At 44.6% G+C, this 25,236-nt stretch overlaps 1 protein-coding gene across 1 annotated transcript in view; it reads left to right on the top strand.

The window, feature by feature from the left end:
* slc25a13 (solute carrier family 25 member 13) overlaps nt 1-25,236 on the top strand; it is a 195,486-nt gene that overhangs the window by 77,207 nt on the left and 93,043 nt on the right. The window contains exon 5 of the mRNA XM_080214583.1: nt 7,202-7,341. Coding sequence (XP_080070709.1) covers nt 7,202-7,341 — 140 coding nt within the window. The remainder of the gene's footprint in view (nt 1-7,201; nt 7,342-25,236) is intronic.

The following is a 25,236-nucleotide window of genomic DNA, read 5'->3' as shown; positions in this document are numbered from 1 at the left end:
GAGGCCGAGGATGTCCCAATTGGTGGCGTTACGGCAAATAGGGTCCAGGTGAAGGCTGGGATGAAAGCGCTTTATCTGAATGCACGAAGCATTCGGAATAAAGTGGATGAGCTGGTGGCGCAGATCGACACAAATGGATACGATCTGGTGGCCATTACAGAGACGTGGCTGCAAGGTGACAGGGACTGGGAGATGAACGTACAGGGCTATCAAGTGTTTAGGAAGGATAGGCAGGAGGAAAGAGGGGGTGACGTAGCTCTGCTGATTAAGGATAGTATCAAGGTGGTAGCAAGGGATGATATCGGAGCCAAAGAGCAGAAAGTGGAATCGTTGTGGGTGGAGATTAGGAACAGCAAAGGGAGGAAGACGCTGGTGGGTGTCGTCTATAGGCCCCCGAATAATGATCTGGAGGTGGGGCGGGCTGTTAACGCGCAAATAAATGTGGCGTGCAGGAATGGGACGGCAGTAGTTATGGGGGATTTCAATCTGCATATTGATTGGTCGACCCATGTTGGACGAGGTGGGCTCGAGGAGGAGTTCTTGGAATGCTGCCGGGATAATTTCCTTGAACAGCGTGTGTTGGAGCCGACGAGGGAGTGAGCTATCTTGGATCTGGTGCTATGTAATGAGGCGGGTAGAATTAGGGACCTTGCGGTGAAGGACCCTCTTGGGGAGAGTGATCATTGTATGGTGGAGTTTCTGTTGCAGATGGAGGAGGAGAAAGTGGGTTCCCGGACACGCGTCCTTTGTTTGAATAGAGGGGAGTACGGTAGGATGAGAGAAGAATTGGCGAATGTGGACTGGGGGAGCGCGTTGGAAGGTAGGTCTGCTGAGGAGCAGTGGAGGATCTTTAAGGAGATCTTTCTTGGTGCTCAGCAGAAATTTATTCCGATGGTCAAAAAGGACAGTAGGAGGAGAGGTAATAAGCCGTGGATAACGAAGGAGGTGAAGGAAAGTGTTAAATTAAAAGCGGAGGAATTTAGAGTAGCTAAGAGCAGTGGGCGAGAAGAGGATTGGGAAAGGTTTAAATGTCAACAAAGACTGACAAAGAAGTTGATAAAGGAGGGTAGGAGAAGCTATGAAGCTGGGCTAGCACTTAATATAAAAAAGGATAGCAAGAGTTTTTATAAATATATAAAAAGGAAGAGGCTGGCTAGGGTGAACGTTGGTCCTTTAGAGGATGAGAAAGGGGAGCTAGTGGTAGGGGATGGGGATATGGCTAAGGTCTTGAATAACTTTTTTGTTTCTGTCTTCACGGAGGAGGACGTGAATAATTTGCCGGGTGTTAGCGATGGAAAGGTGGTAGGACTGGAGGGTCTTAATGACATTACTGTTACTAGAGAGGTGGTGCTCGACAGACTGGAGGGGCTGATTGTGGACAAGTCCCCAGGACCGGATGGAATGCATCCGAGGGTTCTGAAAGACATGGCGGAGGTGATAGTGGATGCCTTGGTGGTTATTTTCCAGACGTCGCTGGATTCCGGGGAAGTGCCGGAAGATTGGAAAACGGCTAATGTTATGCCGTTGTTTAAGAAGGGTGCCAGGCAAAAGGCAGGGAATTATAGGCCGGTTAGTTTAACGTTTGTGGTAGGTAAAATGTTAGAATCCGTCATTAAGGAGGAAATTGCGAGGCATCTTGAAGGGAATTGCTTGATAGGGCAGACGCAACACGGTTTCATTAAAGGGAAGTCGTGTCTGACAAATTTACTGGAGTTCTATGAGGATGTGTCTAGGGCAGTGGATAGAGGAGAGCCGGTGGATGTGGTCTTTGTGGATTTTCAGAAGGCGTTTGACAAGGTACCTCACAAGAGGTTATTGCAGAAGGTCAGGGGACATGGAGGTGGGGGTAGGGTGTTAGCGTGGATAGAGGATTGGTTGTCAAATAGGAGACAGAGAGTGGGGGTCAATGGGTGCTATTCGGATTGGCGGTTGGTGACTAGTGGGGTGCCCCAGGGGTTGGTGCTGGGGCCTCAGCTATTTACCATTTATATAGATGATCTGGAGGGAACCGAGTGTAGGGTGTCGAAATTTGCTGATGACACCAAGATTGGGGGAAAGGCAAATTGTGCGGAGGGTGTGGAGAGTCTGCAGAAGGATCTAGATAGGCTGGGCGAATGGGCCAGGAAATGGCAAATGGAATTTAATGTTGGCAAGTGCGAGGTGGTCCACTTTGGTAGGAAGGACTATTACTTACGTGGCGAAAAACTGCAGCAGGCGACGGTGCAGAGGGACCTCAGGGTCCTTGTGCATGAGTCGCAAAAACCCAGCTTGCAGGTGCAGCAGGTGGTCAGGAAGGCGAATGGGATGCTGGCCTTCATAGCGAGGGGGATTGAATATAAAAGTAGGGAGGTCTTGCTGCAGCTGTATAGGGCATTGGTGAGGCCGCAGCTGGAGTACTGTGTGCAGTTTTGGGCGCCGCACCTGCGCAAGGATATTTTGGCCTTGGAGGGAGTGCAGAGGAGGTTTACTAGGCTGATACCGGAGTTGAGGGGGTTGAGCTATGAGGAGAGGCTGAATAAACTAGGCTTGTACTCGTTAGAGTTTAGAAGAATGAGGGGAGATCTCATTGAGACGTATAAGATGATGAATGGGATGGATAGGATAGAGGTGGAGAGACTCTTCCCGCTCAAAAAAGACAGTAGGACTAGGGGGCACAGCCTCAAGATAAAAGGGGGGCGGTTTAGAACGGAGTTGAGGAGGAACTTCTTCACTCAAAGGGTGGTGAATCTCTGGAATTCTCTGCCCGTTGAAGTGGTGGAGGCTGCCTCGCTAAATATTTTTAAGAAGCGGGTTGATGGGTTCTTGATAAGAGAGGGCATTAAGGGTTATGGGGAGAGGGCGGGAAAGTGGAACTGAGCCACGACAGATCAGCCATGATCTTATTGAATGGCGGGGCAGGCTCGAAGGGCTAGATGGCCTACTCCTGCTCCTATTTCTTATGTTCTTATGTTCTACCAGTCTGAACCGTGCAACAGGATGTCCAGGGATAGCTTACCTTGTCTGAAGAATGAAATTGATGATGAGGTTTTCGTTGTCAGGTTAGAAAGGGGGCCTATTGGTCTTAGTCTTGCATTAGTGGATGGCCAGAGAACCCCATTAAATGAGTGGAATTTACATTAACTCACTAGGGAAGTGGCTTGCCCTTTCTTGGCAGTGCATATCCTTGTCAGGGCCACAGTCACCTACTGACAGCAAGGTCACCAGTAGCCACAAAGAGCTGGGGTGGGAATGGAGAAGGAAGAAGGGATGAATGGGATTGGGTGTAAAGGTATGGAAGAGGATCAGTCTAGGTCAAGAGGGAGGAAAGGAGGGGATGGTGAGTGGGTCTAGATGAGGAGGTAGAGAAGGCTGTCATTGGTCAGTTTAGTGGGAGAGAAGGGATGAGTAAGTGAGAATTGAATGGGGAGAGGGCATGAGTTATGGGGGAAGAGGTTTGGGAAGAAGGAACTGCTGAGTGAGTGGGGGAGGTGGATTGGGAAGACGGATGTATATGTATGGTGGGGGCAGATGAGCTGATGTGTGTTGCGGGAAGTTAGGAGAGGAGTTTCATCAAATCGTCTGTCATCATGGAATGTGATGAGCTTGACTGAAGCATATGTGATTACACAACACCAAATATGTTAAAACACATATATATTGGTGGGATGCATTATGTTAATCTATAATGGATACACTTTAATAACACAATGTCAACACTGCTTTATTACTGTCTTGGTTTTGCTGACTCCCTGGGTCATTTTAATTTTCAAGAATTTTTTGTGGGCATCACTGGCAAGGTCACCTGAATTTCCCTTGAGAAGGTGGTGATTAGTTAAAATGGGATCACGTTGAAAATAGTTTACAAATCACTGCCACAGTCCTTTGCTTCAGTTCATATGTACATCTCCAACATGGCTGTGTTACGTTGTTAGGATAGGCTGCATAATATATTGCAGTAAATGCTGAGGCCACTTTGATTTTAGACAAGTGCATTGGTCCGCAGTCTTGATAGTAATAGAAGGTAAACAAAGAGAAAGCTAATGTTTCTGCCTACTTGAAGTCGAATAACCCCAACTATTTGAAATGGCCTAGAAGCATTTGCATTTCACTACAGATCATACAAAGTGGTATAATTATATGACCTTGTCACAAAAGAATTTGGACCCTTTTTGTCTTTGTCCATTGGGTGATTTGGAGCTGGGGATCAAGTGTAGTGTGTCAAAATTCAGAGATGACACTAAGATGGGTGGCGGAGCAAAGTGCATAGGATGCTGGAAGCCTGCAAAGGGATATAGATAATCTATATCCCTTTGAGTGGGTGAAAGTCTGGCAGATGGAGTACAATGTTGGTAAATATGAGGTCATCCATTTTGGTAAGAATAACAGCAAAATGGAATGTTATTTAAATGGTAAAAAAATTGCAGCATGCTGCAGTGCAAAAGGACTTGGATGTCCTGTGTAAGAATCACAAGGAGTTGGTTTGCAGGTACAGCAGGTAATTTAGAAGGCATTGGAATTTTGTTCTTCATTGCAAGAGGCATGGAGTTTAAAAACAGCAAGGTTGTTGCAGCTGTATAAGGTGCTGGTGAGGCCACACATGGAGTACTGTGTACAGTTTTGGTCTCCTTGCTTGAGAAGGGATATACTGGCACTGGAGTGGGTGCAGAGGAGATTCACTAGGTTGATTCCAGAGTTAGAGTTGGCTTAGGAGAGACTAAGTAGACTGGGGCTATACTCATTGGAATTTAGGAGAATGAGAGGAGATCTTATAGAAACATATAAGATTATGAAGGGAATAGATAAGATTGAAACAGGGAAGTTGTTTCTACTGGTGGGTGAAACTAGAACTAGGGGGCATGGCCCCAAACTAAGGGGAAGCAGATTTAGGACTGAGTTGAGGAGGAACTTCTTCACCCAAAGAATTGTGAATCTGGAATTCCCTGCCCAGTGAAACAGTTGAGGTTATCTCATTGAATGTTTTTAAGGCAAGGATAGATAAATTTTTGAACAGTAAAAGAATGAAGGGTTATGGTGAGTGGGCAGGTAAATGGAGCTGAGTTCATGAAAAAGTCAGCCATGATCTTAGTGAATGGTGGAGCAGGCTTGAGGGGCCAGATGGCCTACTTCTGCTCCTAGTTCTTATGTTCCTATGCTCGCTACTTTTCAGAATTTGTTGTCTTCACCACTTACCTCTGCCGAGTCCTTCTGTGTCCATTGATTAGAAATTGAACTGTATGGCCACATAAATACTCTGATTACAAGAGCAGCTCAGATACTGAGAATTCTGTGGCAAGTATCTCACCTCTTGACTCTACAAGGATTGCCTACAGTCTGCAAGACATAAGTCTGGACGTGTGGTATAGCAGACAGGACTTGCCTGGATAAATCCAGCTCCAACAATGTTTGAAACTCAATGCCACCTGGGACAAAGCAGCCACTTGAAAAAATTCAATCCACCACACTCGCTTCCTCTATCACTAACAGTAATAGATGTGTGTATCATATAGAAGATGCACTGCTAGTACTTGCAGTTTCCCTTCTAAGTCAGACAGTATCATAACTTTGTATCATATTGCTGTTTCTTTGCTATTGCACGATCAGAATCCTGAAACTTTTGCCCTAGCAGCACTGTTTACGCTTGTACCAGATGGACTGCAACAATTTGGGAAAGTGACTTATTGCCACCCTTCTCAAGGGCAATCAGGGATGGGTTATAAATGATGGCCATGCCAATGATGCTCACATCCTTCGAATGGATGAAAGAAAATGTTTGCACCAAAATGAGTTCCCTATTCCAGAACTGGTTGTCTTCAGGCAAAATGGCCACAGATGAACCTTGAGGAATGGGAGATAATGGAGAAGACAATGAACATAGCTATTGAGAGGGTACAGAGGAGATTTACAAGGATGTTGCCTGGACTGGGAGGCATGCCTTATGAAGTTAGGTTGAGGGAGCTGGGACTCTTTTCCCTGGAGAGACGAAGATTGAGAGGCGACCTGATAGAAGTTTACAAAATGTTGAGAGGAATAGATAGGGTGGACTCTGAGGCTATTTCCCCGGGTTGAAATGGTTGCTATGAGAGGACACAGATTTAAGGTGCAGGGAGGGAAGTTCAGAAGTGATGTTAGGGGTAAGTTTTTCACTGAGGGTGGTGAGTGAATGGAATCGGCTGCCGTCAGTGGTGGTGGAGGCGAACTTGCTGGGGTCTTTTAAAAGACTTCTGGATGAGTATATGGGGTTTAATGAGATTGAGGGTTATAGATAGGTCTGTAGGTTGGTAGGTGTTGATGTGATCGGCGCAACTCGTGGGCCAAAGGGCCTGTTTGTGCTGTAGTGTTCTATGTTCTATAAGGGGGTGTTGAATTGGGCAACTGGGTGGGGATTTAATTGAGATGGGGTGGCCAGATTTGGGTTCGATCAAGGGAGAGATGGTCTGGAGTGGGTTTCATGAGAGTAGAAGCAATTGGAACATAGTGATGGAGGATGGTTGGGATGGGTGAGCATATTAAGGAGGTGAGCAATAACCGGCACCATTGTTTTAATGCACGTACAATACAATAATGGAAGCTCGTTTAGCAGCTGGAAACAGGTGTAGTGTCACTTAATTTCTAGACTCATGTAATTTTGAACATAAAGGCAGCTATGTGATTATGCATAAATAGAAATTGTATGTATTCAGTAAAGTTTAAGTAAAACTCAAGAAAATGTTCAGCTAATATTGTTATGTGATTTCTCTAGTTTGTTTTTATTTCTATGCCTCAGAAATAACATTCTCAACACCTTCATTTCAATGTTTTTCTATGGTTTGTGGAATGTTGCATTCAGTCAATAGTGTGTATTGTACAAATGTAGATTTTTTTTCCCCCAAACGTAGTTTCACTGAAACATATGTTCAGTGTCTCCAGTAACTTTGAGATATTTTTGACACAATGAGAAGTGACTGGTATAATTGTCCTGGAGTAAGACTGGTGGGTATATATTGTTAAGCTATGAATTTGATAGGTTAGTCACTACAAGCATCTAACATAAATCATGGTATACGAATATCACAGAAGAAAGAGTTTAGTCTGACAAGTGGTTGACCTTCAGTTACTTGGAGTCAAATTCATATTAACACATTGCCTTAGGAGATTAATAGAAAAGTTTTATTTCTGTTTTCAATTATAGTAGCATGATTTTTTAAATTATACATTAACCCGTATATTTCATCATGACATATAGATGACATCAAGCAAATATTTAGCCAAACTGGTATTCACCAACATATCCCGTTTGACTGGAATTCCGAGTTTGTGGATCTGCATTTTGGAAAAGATAGGAAACAGCGTCTTAAGTACAAAGAATTTTCTCAGTTTCTGTTGGTAGGTTGCTGACTCAGTCTTATTTGTTTAATTCAAGTAAATTCCTCCATGTAAAGATATTGACCTTTTTGGTAATGTAATTATAGTACTGTACTATAACACAGGTTCATAATTCAAAATCAATATTGTCCAACTTTTTAAATGATCAGATTACCACAATCTATCTTCATAGTTTGTTAAAATGCTTTAAATGTAAAGAAGAAATATGTGTTTTCTATACTTTTAAGATTACATTGAGTCAATAGATAAGTTTAAATAAAAACTACTAACATAGCACTTCCATGACTTCAGGACACCCCTAAGCATGTTGCAGTATAGTCACTATTGCGAGGAAGGGAAATGTAGCGGTTAATTTACACAGTGTGGTCCCACAAACATCAGTGGTACATGACCAGATAAGTTGATTTAAATCATGTTGGTTGAGTTGGAAAACACTGCTCCATTTTAACTTGTGCTATAGTACCTTTTGTGTTCAGCTTGGAAGGTAGACAAGGCCATTGTTTCATCGCTGAAAGGCAGCATCTTCAAAACTGTAGCACTGCACTCGATTGTCGCTCTATTTAGAAACCATGATCTTATGATTCAGTCAAAAGTGCTACTATCAATGCAAAGAAATGAGGTGCTATGTAAAACAGGGTGCCAATTTTCAGGTGAGTCTGTTTTGCGTTACGGGCACAGGTCAGTTTCACGCCTCACCCACCAGATCCCTGAATTTGATTTTCCTGTTTCAAAACTGACATTACCCAATATGGTAAAATACATATAGCTACTAGCCCTTTTCTAATTGAGAACAAGTACATGCTTTTAGTACAATATGCCCTTACAAAAATTTTCTGGACCTCTAATCATGCTTTAAATCAGTTTGGTAAATGAAAAGTTGTCCCTCTAGCCATTGTTATCCATTGTTGACAGGCTGCAAATATTGGCTCTACAGCGCTGCTGGTGCTGACATTACAGACACAAACTTCAAAAAATGACTGCAAGACCATTCATGCATTCGTGCTGTGCATGCAGTGCTTGTACGTAGACTGGATGTATCATGACATCAAAAAATGTGGACATAATATTGATTTGGCACACAAATTGCTATTCTGGACCTCAGATCCTGTTAATGCCATATTGTAATCCCTCCCAGCTGCACGTGCATTCAGCTGCGTGAGAGAGAATATCCCTCCCCTCCTTGCCCGTCCCAAGGACTACTTAAAGAAATCACCACAGGACTTCCAGGTGAGCTGCTTTTGACTTTATTTTGCTGCCGCAGAAAATACTGCAGTTTTGAATGTTAAGTTTTTGGATTCACAAAGGACTTGGATGAGATCAGAGACTTTTGAAAGCCTTTAGGAGAAAACCTGCTTTCATTAATAGATGGCTATGGTTGCAATTCTTCTTGATTTGCTGCATGACTTTGATGGAACATAGCTTCCCCTCTCTGCTGCCTATGTGCAAACAGTGGAGGAGGGGTTCTGGATAGAAGACTCTACATATCGGGAACGCTTGAGAGCATTTCCTTTATCCCTAATTCAACTAGGTAAAATGTCTGAAGTCACTAAGGCAGGGCTGGTTGGCTTAACTGGTTAGCTTAATAATGTGACAGTAATAATCTCCAGATGCATCCTGGACCACAATGTCTTCACCTTCAATAACCAGTTCTTCATCCAGATACATGGAACAGCCATGGGGACCAAATTCGCAACTCAATATGCCAACATCTTCATGCACAGGTTCGAACAAGACCTCTTCACCGCACAGGACCTTCAGTGATACATTGATGACGTTTCCTTCCTTAGGACTCATGGTGAGCAATCACTGAAACAACTATATAATGACATCAACAAGTTGCATCTCACCATCAGGCTCACCATGGACTATTCTCAGGAATTGGTTGCATTCTTGGACACACGCATCTCCATCAAGAATGGTCACCTCAGCACTTCACTGTATCACAAGCCCACCAATAACTTCACAACGCTCCACTTCTCCAGCTTCCACCCTAAACACCTTAAAGAAGCAATCTTCTATGGATACGCTCTCCATATGTACAGGATCTGCTCAGACGAGAAGGATCATAACAAACACCTCCAGACGCTGAAAGATGCCCTCGTAAGAACAGGATATGAAGCTTGACTCATCGATCGACAGTTCCGACGCGCCACAATGGAAAAACTGCACTGACCACCTCAGAAGACAAACACGGGCCATAAAATACCATTCATTGTCTAGTACTTCCCCGGAAGCAGAGAAGCTAGGACATCTTCTCCAGAGCCTTCAACATGTCATTGAAGACGAACGTCTCGCCAAAGCCATCCCCACACCTTCTCTTCTTGCCTTCAAACAACTGCACAACCTCAAACAGACCATTTCTGCAGCAAACTACGGAGCCTTCAGGAGAACAGTGACCATGTCACCATACAACCCTGCCACAGCAACCTCTGCAAGATGTGCTGGATCATTGACACAGATGCCGTCGTCTCATGTGAGAACACCATCCACCAGGTACACGGTACATAACTTGCAACTTGGCTAACGTTGTCTACCTGATATGCTGCAGGGAAGGATCTCCTGAGGCACGTACACTGGGGAGACCATGCAGATGCTATGACAACGGATGAATGAACACGCTCGACAATCGTCAGGCAAGAGTGTTCTCTTCCTGTTGGGAACACTTCAGCAGTCATGGGCATTCGGCCTTTGATCTTCAGGTAAGATTTCTTCAAGGCAGCCTTCGCGACACATGACAACGTGGAGTTGCTGAGCAGAGACTGACAGCTAAGTTCCACACACTTGAAGGCCTCAACTGGGATCTTGGTTTCATGTCACACTATCTGTAACCCCCATGGCTTGCCTGGGCTTGCAAAATCTCTCTAACTGTCCTGGCTGGAGACAATACACACCTCTTTAACCTGTGCTTAACCCTTTCTCACTTATTGTCTATACTTGATACCTGTAAATACTCGCATTCCAGCCATTATTTTGTAAATTGAGTTTGTGCCATTAGATGTCCTGTTTGTGAGCAGAATTCCTAGTCACCTGATGAAGGAACAGTGCTCCGAAAGCTGGTGGCTTGTGCTACCAAATAAACCTGTTGGACTTTAACCTGGTGCTGAGAGATTTCTTACTATGTTTACCCCAGTCCAATGCTGGCATCTCCATCATAGCTTAATAATGCCTATGGCATGAGTTTATTCCTCATACCTAACCACATTGTGATATTATTGAACCATGATTAGCAACTGGCAGACAATGAGGACCTTATATAACATAGAGAGAGACAGCTACACTTCAAGGGGCGGTGATGATTGAACCAAGCCACCTCCTTCACCTAGACCTACAGCATCACAGCATGTCAAGGACAGGGCTATCGATGGCCTATAAGGTCTCTTTTAACCTTCTGCACTAAGAAAATCTGTCCAGGTTGGAGCTGATGACATTTCCGGTGTTTATCCTTGCATCACTGAGGTGAAGGAGAGGGAACTTGGTTGACTTCTCTCTCATTAGAGAAATGTGGGAGCAGTGAACTTATGGTTTCACAAGGCTAGCAGGGTCCCCATTGGTGTAGGATGTCACCAGCTGCATGTAGTGGTTCTGTGGGGCCCACATATTAATGGGGAGATGTACCTCACCATCACTGTGAACTTAGTGCACAGCCATACACAGAATACCCTGCTGGTGAATGTGGGTTCTCTTGACAACAGCTATGATGCATTCATCCTGCATCACAGTGAACCATAGGCTGGCTGCTTGATGACCCCTACACGCGACCTATAGGCACCACTCTGCCATCTGGTCACTTGTGAACAGCGAACCTAAAGTCATAAAAAGCAAAATATGCAGATTCTGGAATCTGAAACAAAAACAGAAAATGCTGCAAAATCTCTGGTCTGTGGAGAGAGAATAAAGCCAGTGTTTCGAGTCTGGATGACCCTTTGTTACAGCTAAAAGCAAAGAAAATCACGAGATTTGTATTCTGCGGTGGGGGGAGCTGTAATTGGACAAAGGGAATATAAATGATGATAAGTGCTGAAGATGATGCTAAAAGTGTCCATTAGGTGATCAGAATGTATGAAATGGCAGAACGGAGGTACAGATTAAGTGACTTCTTGAAGAATATGGCAGTTGCCCTGAAATGGTGGGGGAGGAGTGTTGGTTTGGGGGCGTGATGGAGAACAAGAATGGAAAAGTGGAAAAATGGAAGCGAGAATGCAGGGTGATATAAATAGACCAATGAGATGAAAAGACATGGGGAAAAAAATGGAAATAAGGTGATGGTGGAGGGAAGAGTTCATGCTCTGAAGTCGTTGAACTCAATGTTCAGGCTGGAAGGCTAAGTGCCCATTCGGGACATGAGATGTTATTTTTTCAGTTTGCGTCGGAGTTCACTGGAAAATTGCAAAAGGCCAAGGACAGACATGTGGACAGGAGAGTACTGTGGTGTGCTGAAGTGGCAAGTGACAGGAAGTTCTGGGTCCTGCTTGCAGATGGACCGAAGGTGTTCCATAAAGCAGTCACCAGCCTGCGTTTGGTCTCTCCAATGTAGACTGGATCACATTGGGAGCAGTGAGTACAATAAACCAGATTGAAGGAGATGCACATGAAACACTACTTTACCTGAAAGAGATGTTTAGGCCCTGGGGTGGTGGGCAGGAAGGAGGTAAAATGTATTGCATTTTGAATGCATGGGAAGTTGCTGTGGGCACTCCTCATGCTACCAACTCCAGCATGATGCCAATACTCAACACACCTTCCCCTCACTCCCCTTATCAGCATTCCATAGGGACTGTTCCCTGCTGGACACCCTGGTCCACTCCCCCATCGCACTCAATACCCCACCCTCTACCCACGGCATCTTCTCATGCAATCGGAGAAGGTGGAGCACCTGCTCCTTTACATCCTCCCTGCTCATCATCCCAGAGCCTAAGCATTCTTCTTCAGTGAAGCAGCGCTTCAATTGCATGTCCTTCAACTGGTCTATGGCACTTGCTGCTCCTAATGAAGTCTGTTATATATCAGAAAGACCAAATGCAGACTGACCACTTTGCAGAATACAGGTCTATCTGTAAGCAGGACCCAGACCTTCCTATTGCTTACTACTTCAACACACCACCCTGCTCTATTGTCCATATGTCTGTACTTGGCCTTTTGTAATGTTCTAGTGAACCCCAATGCAAACTAGAGGAATAGCACTGGAACTTCTGGGCTGAACATTTGAATTCAACAGCTTTAGAGCATGAAGTTTCTCCTCCCCCTTCACTCCATTTCCATTTATTTTGTTTCATTTCTTCTGTTCATCTCAATGATCCATTTTTATCACCCTTCATTCTCGCTTCCATTTTTCCACTTCCCCATTCTTGCTTTCTTTCAGGGCAGCTGCCACACTCGGGCATTTCCTTAACAATCTGTACCTCTGTTCTTCCATTATATGGCCTGGTAATTTCCTCAGCCTTCCTCCTCATTTACATTTCCTTAATCCAATTATCCTGCCTTGTCCACTCTCAGTGTAAATCTCTTCTGATTTTCTTTGCTCTCAGCTCTGACAAAGAACCATCCAGATCGTAAATTTGGTTCTATTCTCTCTCCACAGATGATGTCAGACTTACTGAGATTTTCTGCTTTTGAACCTGAAGTGATTGCTACCGTGAGGAATGTTATGGAACAAGCAGTTGGTGCCCTGAAGCAATGGTTCTGCCTCCTGGACCACTGGAGGACAGGGAGGATGGAGAAGGAGCCTTTCCAAATTGTTTATGATCTGCTGTGTCCTCCACAGCCGTGTGCTCATTTGTCTACGACCTTTGCCATTGGTCTTTTGGAGGGCACCTCGGAAGTCAAGAGTGGAGACATATATATGAATTTGAGTAGATAACATCTTGAGCTTTCTCTGCCATTCAATACGATCATGGCTGATCTTCTGCCTCAACTCCATTTTCCTCCCCACTCCAGATCCCTTGATTCCCTGGGAGAGGAAAACATGTCTATCACAACCTTAAACGCACCAAATGATGGAGTATCTGTTACATTGTGGGGTAGGTAATTCCAAAGATTCACAACTTTCTGAAGAAATTTCTCATTTTGGTCCTAAATGATCGACCCCTTAATCCTGAGATTGTGACTCCATGTTCAGGATTCCATAGGAGAAACCACGTCTGTCTATCCTGTCAAATCTCTTCAGAATATTGAATGTTTTGATGAGATCACCCCTCATTCTTCTAAAGTCTAGATAGCATAGGCACCGATTTGCTCAGCTTTTCGTTATAGGACTGCACTCTCATCTTAAGAACCGATCTAGTGAAACTTTGCTGTAACACCTTCAATACATATGTAGCATTCATTAAATATAGAAACCGAAACGGTAGATGGTACTGCAGGTGTGGTCTAACCAAAATTACCTTTCTCCAATACTGTGTGCCTAACTTGTCAAATGTCATTCTTTGAGGAGTAACAAAGAAGTTAGACAAAGAGTAAGCGGATGTGATTTATTTGGATTTCCAGAAAGCCTTTGACGAGGTGCTAAATAAGCTAAGAGCCAATGTGTAGGAGGCAAGGTACTGACATGGATAGACAATTGGCTGACAAGACTGAAAGCAGAGAGTGGTGATAAGGGGGTCTTTTTCAGGATGGTAACTGGTGACTAGTGGTGTTCCACAGGGGTCAGTGTTGGAACCACATTTTTTCACTATATACATTAATGATCAGAAGATGGAACTGAGGGTGATGGTTGATAAATTTGCAGATGATACAAAGATATATAGAAGGACAGGTAGTGTTGAAGTGGGAGGCTGCAGAATTTCTTGGAAAGGCTAAGAGAGTGGGCAAAGAAGTGGCAGATGGAATACAATGTGGGAAAGTGGGAGGTTATGCATTTTGGTAGGAAGAATAGCGGAATAGACTCCTTTCTAAATGAGGAAAGGCTTCGGAGGAACTTGAGAGTTCTGGTTCAAGACTCAAGATTAGCATGCAGGTACAGGTGGCAGTTAGGAATGTAAATTCAATGTTAGCATTCGTTTCTAAAGGGCTTGAATACAAGAGCAGGGATGTATCGCTGAGGCTATATAAGGCTTTGGAATATTGTAAGCTGTTTTGGGCCCCTTGCCTAAAGAAGGATGTGCTGGCCTTGGAGGGGTCCAGAGCAGATTCACAAGAATGATTCCAGGAATGAAGGGTTTGTCGTATGAGGAATGGTTCAGGAGTCTGGGCCTATACTCAATGGAGTTTAGAAAGTTGAGGGGAGATCTAACTGAAACTTGCAGAATACTGACAAGTGTAGTAAAAATGGACATGGAGAGGATGTTTCCACTAGTGGGGGAGACTAGAACTCGAGGGCACAGCTTCAGACTGAAGGGACGCTCTTTGAAAACTCAGTTGAGGAATTCCTTCAGCCAGAAGGTGGTGAATCTGTTGAACTCATTGCTGCAGAGGACTGTGGGGGCCAGATCACTGAGTGTCTTTAAGACAGAGAGATTCTTGATCAATAAGGGGATCAAGGGTTATGGGAAGAAGGCAGGAGACTAGGGATGAAAATCATATCAGTCCTAATTGAATGGCCGAGCAGACTCAATAGGCTGAATGGCTTAATTCTGCTCCTATGTCTTATGGTTTATTCCTAATTCTACTTTTGTTGGTTTCTATGTGAGTCATGACAACTGGATCCTTCATTCCTCTCCTTACTCCAGATGCATATCCAGCAATGAGGAGATCTCTTCGCTGGAACTGGACAGACAACATAATCTTTAGAACATCTGGTCATGGCTGCAGGGGACAACATCTATCCTCAATAAAGTCCCCTTTCACTGTTCAATGAAAAGCTTTTCTTTTCACTGTAACCCTCCCAATTTGAATAGTTTCCTGCACGATAATGCTGTGGTCAGTTTGCCCATCCAGCATGCAGTCCTTGTACTCATTCGCACAGGTAGGAAGTACTTTATACCTGTTGGTCAAAGTTGAGAACTGAGACACCTCCATTACTACATCCAGGATCCCTATACTTGTTTGCCTTGCATGCCCACATCACCGTTGATGCACAATTTCCAACCTTTCTATCCCTTTGCTGTGGACCATTGCGGTGTTCAATGTGCCAGAATCCTGAAATAAAAACTACCACCTTATCAAAAACTTCCAACAATGCAAAATTGAACTAATTACCCTTGTGCAATCTCATAGTGCCAATTTTTGTGGGTGCCTGGTCCTTCTACACAGTGCTATCCCAGCAGCTTCAACATGCCCGCTGGAAGACCGCTGACCTTTAATGGGGAGACTACCTTGCATGATATCCTTGAATGGCTCTGAGCCTTGAAAGCCTGGCTTTTGACCAAATCACCTTGGCATGGGTAGCACAAAGGACATTTGTGGTAGTGGTGAGAGCATAAATGTTGTAATGAGAAAGAACAGCAAGTTCAAACACCACGAAGCGACTGCCACAATTCCACCGCAGTGGCTAAACAGTGCAATAATTTGCTGGAGGACAGATTGCTGGATTGCTCTAAGAACCTGCATGTTTATTTAAGCACTTGTATTATACACACAGCACCATGCAGGTTTGCCGTGCTATCACACATCTCGTGCATTTATGACTGGCGTACAGTTCAGGAATCCGCATTATAGGAGGGATATGATAGCATTGGAAAGAGTGCACAGATTTGTTAGGATGTTACTTGGGCGGGGGAATTTTAGTTATGAACAGGGATTGGATAGATGGGTTATCTCCTTTGAAGCAGAGGAGATTAAGGTGGGGATGTGACTGAGGTATTTAAAACTAATAGGGGCATAGAATAGACAGGAAGAAGCTTTTCACCTTGGCAGAGGGATCAGTGACCAGGGGCATAAGTTTTAAGGTAAAGGGTAGATTTTGAGGGAATGCCAGGAAGAGCTTTTTCATCAGAGGGTGGTGGGAGTCTGGAACTCACTGACTGTAGGGGTAGGAGAAGGCAGAGACCAGCAATAACATTTAAGTACTATTTAGATGTGCACTTGCGATGCCAAGGTGCAAGATTATGGCAATTGCTGGGAAATGGGATTGGAATAGTTGGGTGGTTTATCTTTGAACAGTGCAGACAAGATGGGCCAAAAGGCCTTTTTTGTACTGGAAACCTCTGACATCATGACATGGTGACAAGCGTGAACCTGGTGATCTCTTTCCAAGGCAACGTTGAAATATTGGGTAGCGTGTAGCCACTCTTTCCCTGGAGGTGAATGTCAATACAAACACCTGATATTTTGTTATAAGCGGAGTCCTGTACTCAAAAGGTGAGTAGTGCTTCTGGAAGTGCTGATTGAAACCTTTCTCGTTTTTTGTTGTTGCTTCGGAATCGTCCTCTCTGTGGATGACCCCAGAGCAGTAATTTGTATCTGGATGAGCAGTCTCTGTATCCTACACCTGTGGCTCATTCGTAACATGTGGCTCACCATGTGAGAATCTAGCTATCTCCCTTGGACTCTGCACTGAGGTTTGCATATTTGAGATGGCGGAGGATGTGTGAGTCATGCACCTTAGAGGCCATTTGGCCCTTGTGCATGATGCACCATTTGGTAAGATTATAACATCTCACTGTGGCCTCGACTCTACTTTCCTGTCTACCTCCTCCCTATTACCTTTGATGCCCTTGTCAATCAGCAATCTATCAAACTCAGCCCAGTTGGATAACAGTGGAGAGGCATTGGAGGAGCATGAGGTGATCAACAATCAAAATTTGCAGTTTATTTATCAATGTCACAGGTAGGCTTACATGAACACTGCAATGTAGTTATTGTGAAAATTCCCTAGTTGTCACATTTCCAGTCCCTGTTCAGGTATACTGAGGGAAAATTTAGTGTGGCCAGTGTACCTAGCCAGTATATCTTTCGGACTATGGGAGGAGGAAATCAGAGTATCTGGATGAAACCTATGCAGACACAGGGAGAATGTGTAGACCCCACACAGGCATTGACCCAAACGGGGAATCAAACCCAGGTCCCTGGTATTGAGGCAGCAGCGGTAACCACTGTGCCCCCTGCTGCCCCAAAAGACTGTAGACAGGTTGTGACTTTGATAAGAGCTGTTTCAGAACTTGGCAAAGACAGAAACCTGATTAGAAGGATTTGGACATGAAGTTCCAGTACATATTTAGGAGGTAATAGCATTTTGAAGGACTTTGGAGAGCAAAGGGAGGTTTGAGATGGGGCTGTAGTTAGCAAATCTAAGTGATCAGTGTTTATTTTTCTGAGGAGAGAGATGATGACAGTTTTGAAGATGAAATGGATAAAAGTTACAGAATTGTTAAGTGTCAACTAAACTGGGAGCCAGGAAAGGAAGTTCGGTGGTTAGTAATTTAGTGGGAATAGGGTTGAGAGAGTAGGGGGTTGTCTTGTGGACTAGATATGCTCTGAGCCTATGAGAAGAGATAAGAGAAAAGCACAAGTTCCAAGTATGTTGCAGTGCAGGTTGATCTTTGAATAGTAAGCAGCTTTAGCAAATGTGTTCCAATCAGATCGGGGGATGAATGGCTAAACTGTTGTCTACCATTTCCATTCAAGCCTGCGTCCCTTGGATGTTGGGAATCAATGATGAGGATGTAGTTGGGCATGTCTTGGATGAGAAAACACTGATTTATAATAGTGACAAGGATGGTGAATGTGGTTGTGGTTGAGCAAATCGGTACTGGCAGAAATGCCATGGTGAAAAATGGGTCATAGGTTTCATAGTTGGGATTTTGAAAGCTTGATTGTAAATGAATCAGGGAGAATTATTTCCCTGGGGCAGATATGTGAAAGTAGGGTTTGGGATGTGGATGGAAAATGATGATACAAAAACGATAGCCTTGTATGTAATTGATACAGTGGGGGTAGTGAGGCCGTGAGAGATGGTAAGTTTGAGCAGGTGGCCATGAATATGGTTTGAGGATTTACAGGGAGGGTGCAATTTAAGGGAGGATGAGAAGACTCTAAACTCTAAGGTCAGAAAGAGAGCAGTGTGATTGAGGTTGAAATCTCTCAGGATGAAAAGTCGTTTTACATACAAGATGAGAGAGGAAAGCAGTAAAGATGGATTGTTCAGAAAATTGGTATGGCATGTGGGCAAATTGTAGAGAACAAGAATTTTAAATAAGAGGTGAACAGGGTAGAACATGGTGAGATGCTCAAAGGAGGGAAGAGTGTCAGAGGAGTGAGGGGACAGTCTGGATGAGCCGAGCAAGGAGGCTTCAGTTCTGCAAATGTCATTATCCCTCAGCCAGATTTTAATCAAGGCCATGATGTTCATGCAGTTATTCAGAAGCTCATGGGTTGCAAGACTTTGTTCACAGATTAATGGATATTCTTGATGGAGTTGGGAAAGGGACATGATCGATGAAGCCCTGGCAAAGTTTCACATCAGTACTGGGAAGGATTGTCTGGTTAGGGAGGAGATTGCAAGATCTACACCTAGCCAAAGTATTTCAGCTTGATGCTAGTGTGGAGGCAGTGATGAGTGCTTGGGGCATTACAGAGGTTACCAAGAGGTCATCAGGGGGAATGTGTAAGCTTACCAAGAAGGATTAAAACTGGGGACACAGCAGGAGAGTATGCAGGTCAAGGAGCACTGAAGGATGTGGGAAGGCAGAAGACTTGAGGGGAAAAGTGTTCACGGTGGGCAGAGAGCAAAAAAGTGAAAAGAAAGAAGAAAGTAATGGATGGGGGTCCAGAATAGATGCCAAAATGCACAAGTGAATAGGCATGAGGAAAACTGAAGTCATGTGTTGGGATGCATTTATTCTAGCAGTGAATGGGAATTAAAGAGGAGATGTAATTTGAGTTAGTCATAAAATTTATCATTATTTCCATTTAGATGAAGGTGATTTTAACAAAAGCCAGACTGAGTATATTGAGTCGGTAAATCATGATTGGAATTTACTGATGTGGGTTGGCACAGTTCTAACTGAGTTAATTGCAGCACCAGAGTTCAGCTTTGCATCTGCAGTGTAGCTGTTGCAATATATCAATTTACAATAGGTTTTTTAAAATGCTTTTAAAGTGCTGTAGGTAGAGCTAAATGTTCCCACAAGCAACCGATCAGTCTTGCCACATCCAGTTGAGAATGCTAGAAGCAATTGACCAACTAACTCCCAAGATTCCATAGACTCTGGAAGAGTTCCTACAGATTGGTGGATGGCTAATGTAATCCTACTATTTAAAAAGGGAGATGGAGAGAAAACAGGGACTTATAGACCAGTCAGCCTGACATCAAAGAACAAGAACAAAGAACAACACAGCATGAGAAACAGGCCCTTCGGCCCAACGAGCCCGCGTCGCCATTTTAACATTCAGTGCCTGCCTTTACCCGTGACCTTTGTCTACACCTATTGGGGAAGATTGAGGGAAGGCTAATTTAGGGACAATTTGTTACACCAATCAGCCTAAGAGCACATTTTTGGGATGTGGGAGGAAACCGGAGCACCCGGAGAAAACCCACGCAATCACGGGGAGAATGTGCAAACTCCCGCAGACACCGGCCCAAATCCATGTATCTGCGCAGCAAATAGTGATAGTCACGGATCAATCATGTTGCCCATCAGATGGTCCAGTTTAAGTGTACACTAACAATGTGAAGCACTAGGCAACTCTCAAAGCAACATCCAAGAGCAGCCCTCGCACGACCCACCATGTGTATGCCCCTTGTTGGTCAACAAGGCGGACTGAATCGCCTGTGAAGTAAAAGAAAAGACATCAATAAACTTAGACGTTTATGGAATCCCCAGAAGCGCAGAAATAAAGCAAGTGAGCCATGAAATATGTTGGAAGGTCCATAGGAATCAATTGATTCCCAAGGACGTCCCAAAGCTCTTGATTTTTATTTAGAAAAGTCTCCTATATCCCTCCATCCCTAGTCCGCTCATGTGCCTGTCTAAGTAAGCCTTAAATAACCCTAGCGTGCCTGCCTCCACCACCCTACTTGGCAGTGCATTCCAGGCCCCCACCACCCCCTGTGTGATAAACCTCTCTCTGACATCCAAGTTATACCTCGCCCTCCTCACCCTAAGCCCGTGGCCCCTCATAATTATTGTATCCAACCTAGGAAAAAGCTTAACACTGTTCACTTTATTTATACCCTTCATAATCTTATACACCTCTATTAGATCTCCCCTCATTCTCCGCCTTTCTAAGGAGAACAGCCCCAATTTGCCCAATCTTTCCTCATAGCTCAGACCTTCCATACCAGGCAACAGCCTGGTAAACTTCCTCTGCGCACTCTCCAGGGTCTTCACGTCCTTCCGGTAGTAAGGCGACCAGAACTGGACGCAGTACTCCAAATGCGGGTGAACCAACGTTCTATACGACTGCAACATTAGACGCCAGCTTTTATATTCTATACCCCTCCCTATAAAGACAAGCATACCATAGGCCGCCTTTGTCACCTCCTCCACCTGTACTGCCACCTTCAAGGACGTGTGTACTTGCACCCCCAGGTCCCTCTACGTTTCTATACTCTTAATAGGCCTACCATTTATCGTGCAACTCCCCCCTACATTCTTTCTTCTGAAAAGCATCACCTCGCATTTATCTGGATTAAATTCCATCTGCCATTTCTCTGCCCAGTATACCAGCCTATCTGTATCCCACTGTATTGCCTGACACTGCTCCTCACTATCAGCAAGTCCAGCCATCTTTGTATCATCTGCAAACTTGCTGATTAGTAGTGGGGAAGATTCTAGAGTCCATTATTAAGGGTATTATAGCAGAGTGGTAGAAAACAGTGGCAGAAATGGACAGAGTCAGCATGGATTTATGAAAAGGAAATCCTGCTTGACAAATCTACTAGAATTCATCACGGATGTAGCTAATACAGTTGATGAGGGGGAACCAGCGGATGTGGTCTACTTGGACTTTCAAAAGGCTTTCCACGCAGTCCCACAAAAGAGACTAAGGTATAAAATTAAAGTTCAAGGGATTAGGGATGGTGTATTGAGATGGATGGAAAACTGGTTGGCAGACAGGAAACAAAGTAGGAATAAACGGGTCTTTTTCTGAATGGCGGGCAGTGAGTAATGGGTACTACAGGGATTCAGTGCTAGGTCCCCAGTTATTCACATGTACATTAATGATTTACATAAGGGTACTAATTGCAGTATCTCTAAATTTGGAGATGATGCAGCTGGGTGGGAGGGTGAGCTGTGAGGAGGATGCAGAGATGCTTCAGTCTAATTGGACAAGCTGAGTAAGGAAATGCATTGCAGACACAGAATAATATGGATAAATATGAGATTATCCACCGAGGTAGCAAAAACAGGAAGACAAATTATTGTTTGGTTATTGAGAGAAGGGAATCTGCAATGAGATCTGGGTGCTCTTGTACCCCTGTTGCTGAAGATAAGCATGCAGTTGCAACAGGTGGTAAAGAAGGCAAATTGTTTGTTGACCTTTTATAGTGAGAGGATTTGAGTACAGGAGTAGTGGGGATACCTTGGTGAGACCACATCTGGAGTATTGGGCAGTTTTGGTCTCCTTATCTGAGGAAGGATGTTCTTGCTCTAGAGGGACTACAGGAAAGTTTACCAGACTGATTCCTGGGATGGGATGGCATGACTGACATATGAGGAGAGAGTGAATTGGTTAGGATTATGTTCACTGGAACTCATTAGAATGAGGAAGGATCTCATAGGAACTTATAAAATTTTAACAGGACTAGATATGGTGGATGCAGGAAGGATGTTCCCAATGGTGGGGGTGTTCAGAATCAGGGGCATTGCCTAATAATAAGGGATAAATTTTAGGATTGAGATGAGGAAGTTCTTCACCTAGAATGGTAAGCCTGTGGAATTTGCTACCACAGAAAGCATTTGAGGCCAAAACATTGTTTTCAAGAAGGAGTTGGATATTCCTCTTGGGGCAAAAGGGATTAAAGGACATTAAGGTGATCCTGCCTTCTCCCATTGAGTTGGATGGTCAACTACGATCATACTGAATGCTTGAGCAGGGTTGAAGGGTCGAATGGCCTACTCTATCTATTTTCTCTGTTTCTGTGTAACTGAAAGAACATGCTCCACAAATATTCCCATCATATCCCAACTGCCAGAAGTGCTAAGTGGTAACCAAATCAGCTTCTGCCAGAGGTCTTCACCATTACAGATGCTAAGCTTCAGCCAATTTAATTCACTCCATGTGATATCAAGAAATTACTGAAGGCATTGGATACTATTAAGTCTATGGTCTTGACAATAGCTCAGTAAGAACATAAGAACATAAGAACATAAGAAATAGGAGCAGGAGTAGGCCATCTAGCCCTTCGAGCCTGCCCCGCCATTCAATAAGATCATGGCTGATCTGTCGTGGCTCAGTTCCACTTTCCCGCCCTCTCCCCATAACCCTTAATCCCCTCTCTTATCAAGAACCCATCAACCCGCTTCTTAAAAATATTTAGCGAGGCAGCCTCCACCACTTCAACGGGCAGAGAATTCCAGAGATTCACCACCCTTTGAGTGAAGAAGTTCCTCCTCAACTCCGTTCTAAACCGCCTCCCCTTTATCTTGAGGCTGTGCCCCCTAGTCCTACTGTCTTTTTTGAGCGGGAAGAGTCTCTCCACCTCTATCCTATCCATCCCATTCATCATCTTATACGTCTCAATGAGATCTCCCCTCATTCTTCTAAACTCTAACGAGTACAAGCCTAGTTTATTCAGCCTCTCCTCATAGCTCAACCCCCTCAACTCCGGTATCAGCCTAGTAAACCTCCTCTGCACTCCCTCCAAGGCCAAAATATCCTTGCGCAGATGCGGCGCCCAAAACTGCACACAGTACTCCAGCTGCGGCCTCACCAATGCCCTATACAGCTGCAGCAAGACCTCCCTACTTTTATATTCAATCCCCCTCGCTATGAAGGCCAGCATCCCATTCGCCTTCCTGACCACCTGCTGCACCTGCAAGCTGGGTTTTTGCGACTCATGCACAAGGACCCCGAGGTCCCTCTGCACCGTCGCCTGCTGCAGTTTTTCGCCACGTAAGTAATAGTCCTTCCTACCATTCTTCCTACCAAAGTGGACCACCTCACACTTGCCAACATTAAATTCCATTTGCCATTTCCTGGCCCATTCGCCCAGCCTATCTAGATCCTTCTGCAGACTCTCCACACCCTCCGCACAATTTGCCTTTCCCCCAATCTTGGTGTCATCAGCAAATTTCGACACCCTGCACTCGGTTCCCTCCTCCAGATCATCTATATAAATGGTAAATAACTGAGGCCCCAGCACCGACCCCTGGGGCACCCCACTAGTCACCAACCGCCAATCCGAATAGCACCCATTGACCCCCACTCTCTGCCTCCTATTTGACAACCAATCCTCTATCCACGCTAACACCCTACCCCCAACTCCATGTCCCCTGACCTTCTGCAATAACCTCTTGTGAGGTACCTTGTCAAACGCCTTCTGAAAATCCAGAAAGACCACATCCACCGGCTCTCCTCTATCCACTGCCCTAGACACATCCTCATAGAACTCCAGTAAATTTGTCAGACACGACTTCCCTTTAATGAAACCGTGTTGCGTCTGCCCTATCAAGCAATTCCCTTCAAGATGCCTCGCAATTTCCTCCTTAATGACGGATTCTAACATTTTACCTACCACAGACGTTAAACTAACCGGCCTATAATTCCCTGCCTTTTGCCTGGCACCCTTCTTAAACAACGGCGTAACATTAGCCATTTTCCAATCTTCCGGCACTTCCCCGGAATCCAGCGACGTCTGGAAAATAACCACCAAGGCATCCACTATAACCTCCGCCATTTCTTTCAGAACCCTTGGATGCATTCCATCCGGTCCTGGGGACTTGTCCACAATCAGCCCCTCCAGTCTGTCGAGCACCACCTCTCTAGTAACAGTAATGTCATTAAGACCCTCCAGTCCTACCACCTTTCCATCGCTAACACCCGGCAAATTATTCACGTCCTCCTCCGTGAAGACAGAAACAAAAAAGTTATTCAAGACCTTAGCCATATCCCCATCCCCTACCACTAGGTCCCCTTTCTCATCCTCTAAAGGACCAGCGTTCACCCTAGCCAGCCTCTTCCTTTTTATATATTTATAAAAACTCTTGCTATCCTTTTTTATATTAAGCGCTAGCCCAGCTTCATAGCTTCTCCTACCCTCCTTTATCAACTTCTTTGTCAATCTTTGTTGACATTTAAACCTTTCCCAATCCTCTTCTCGCCCACTGCTCTTAGCTACTCTAAATTCCTCCGCTTTTAATTTAACACTTTCCTTCACCTCCTTCGTTATCCACGGCTTATTACCTCTCCTCCTACTGTCCTTTTTGACCATCGGAATAAATTTCTGCTGAGCACCAAGAAAGATCTCCTTAAAGATCCTCCACTGCTCCTCAGCAGACCTACCTTCCAACGCGCTCCCCCAGTCCACATTCGCCAATTCTTCTCTCATCCTACCATACTCCCCTCTATTCAAACAAAGGACGCGTGTCCAGGAACCCACTTTCTCCTCCTCCGTCTGCAACAGAAACTCCACCATGCAATGATCACTCTCTCCAAGAGGATCCTTCACCGCAAGGTCCCTAATTCTACCCGCCTCATTACATAGCACCAGATCCAAGATAGCTCGCTCCCTCGTCGGCTCCAACACACACTGTTCAAGGAAATTATCCCGGCAGCATTCCAAGAACTCCTCCTCGAGCCCACCTCATCCAACATGGGTCGACCAATCAATATGCAAAGTAGTAGTATTGAAGACCTGTGCTCCAGAAATAGCTGCATTTCTAGCTAAGCTGTTCCAATACAGCTACAACACTGGCAACCACCCATTAATTTGCTAAATTGCCCAAGTATGTCGTCCACAAAAGGAACAAGTACTCAGATCAATTACCATCCCGCCAATCTACTTGTAGCATTGACAAAGTGATGGAAGGTGTTATCAACAGAGCTATTGTGCTGCATTTGCCCAAAAGTAACTTG

The sequence above is a fragment of the Carcharhinus amblyrhynchos genome, chromosome 2, assembly GCF_965287045.1.
Source record: "Carcharhinus amblyrhynchos chromosome 2, sCarAmb.v2.hapA, whole genome shotgun sequence".
In the NCBI taxonomy this organism is placed as follows: domain Eukaryota; kingdom Metazoa; phylum Chordata; class Chondrichthyes; order Carcharhiniformes; family Carcharhinidae; genus Carcharhinus; species Carcharhinus amblyrhynchos.
This window is presented reverse-complemented; position numbering and strand designations above follow the sequence as displayed.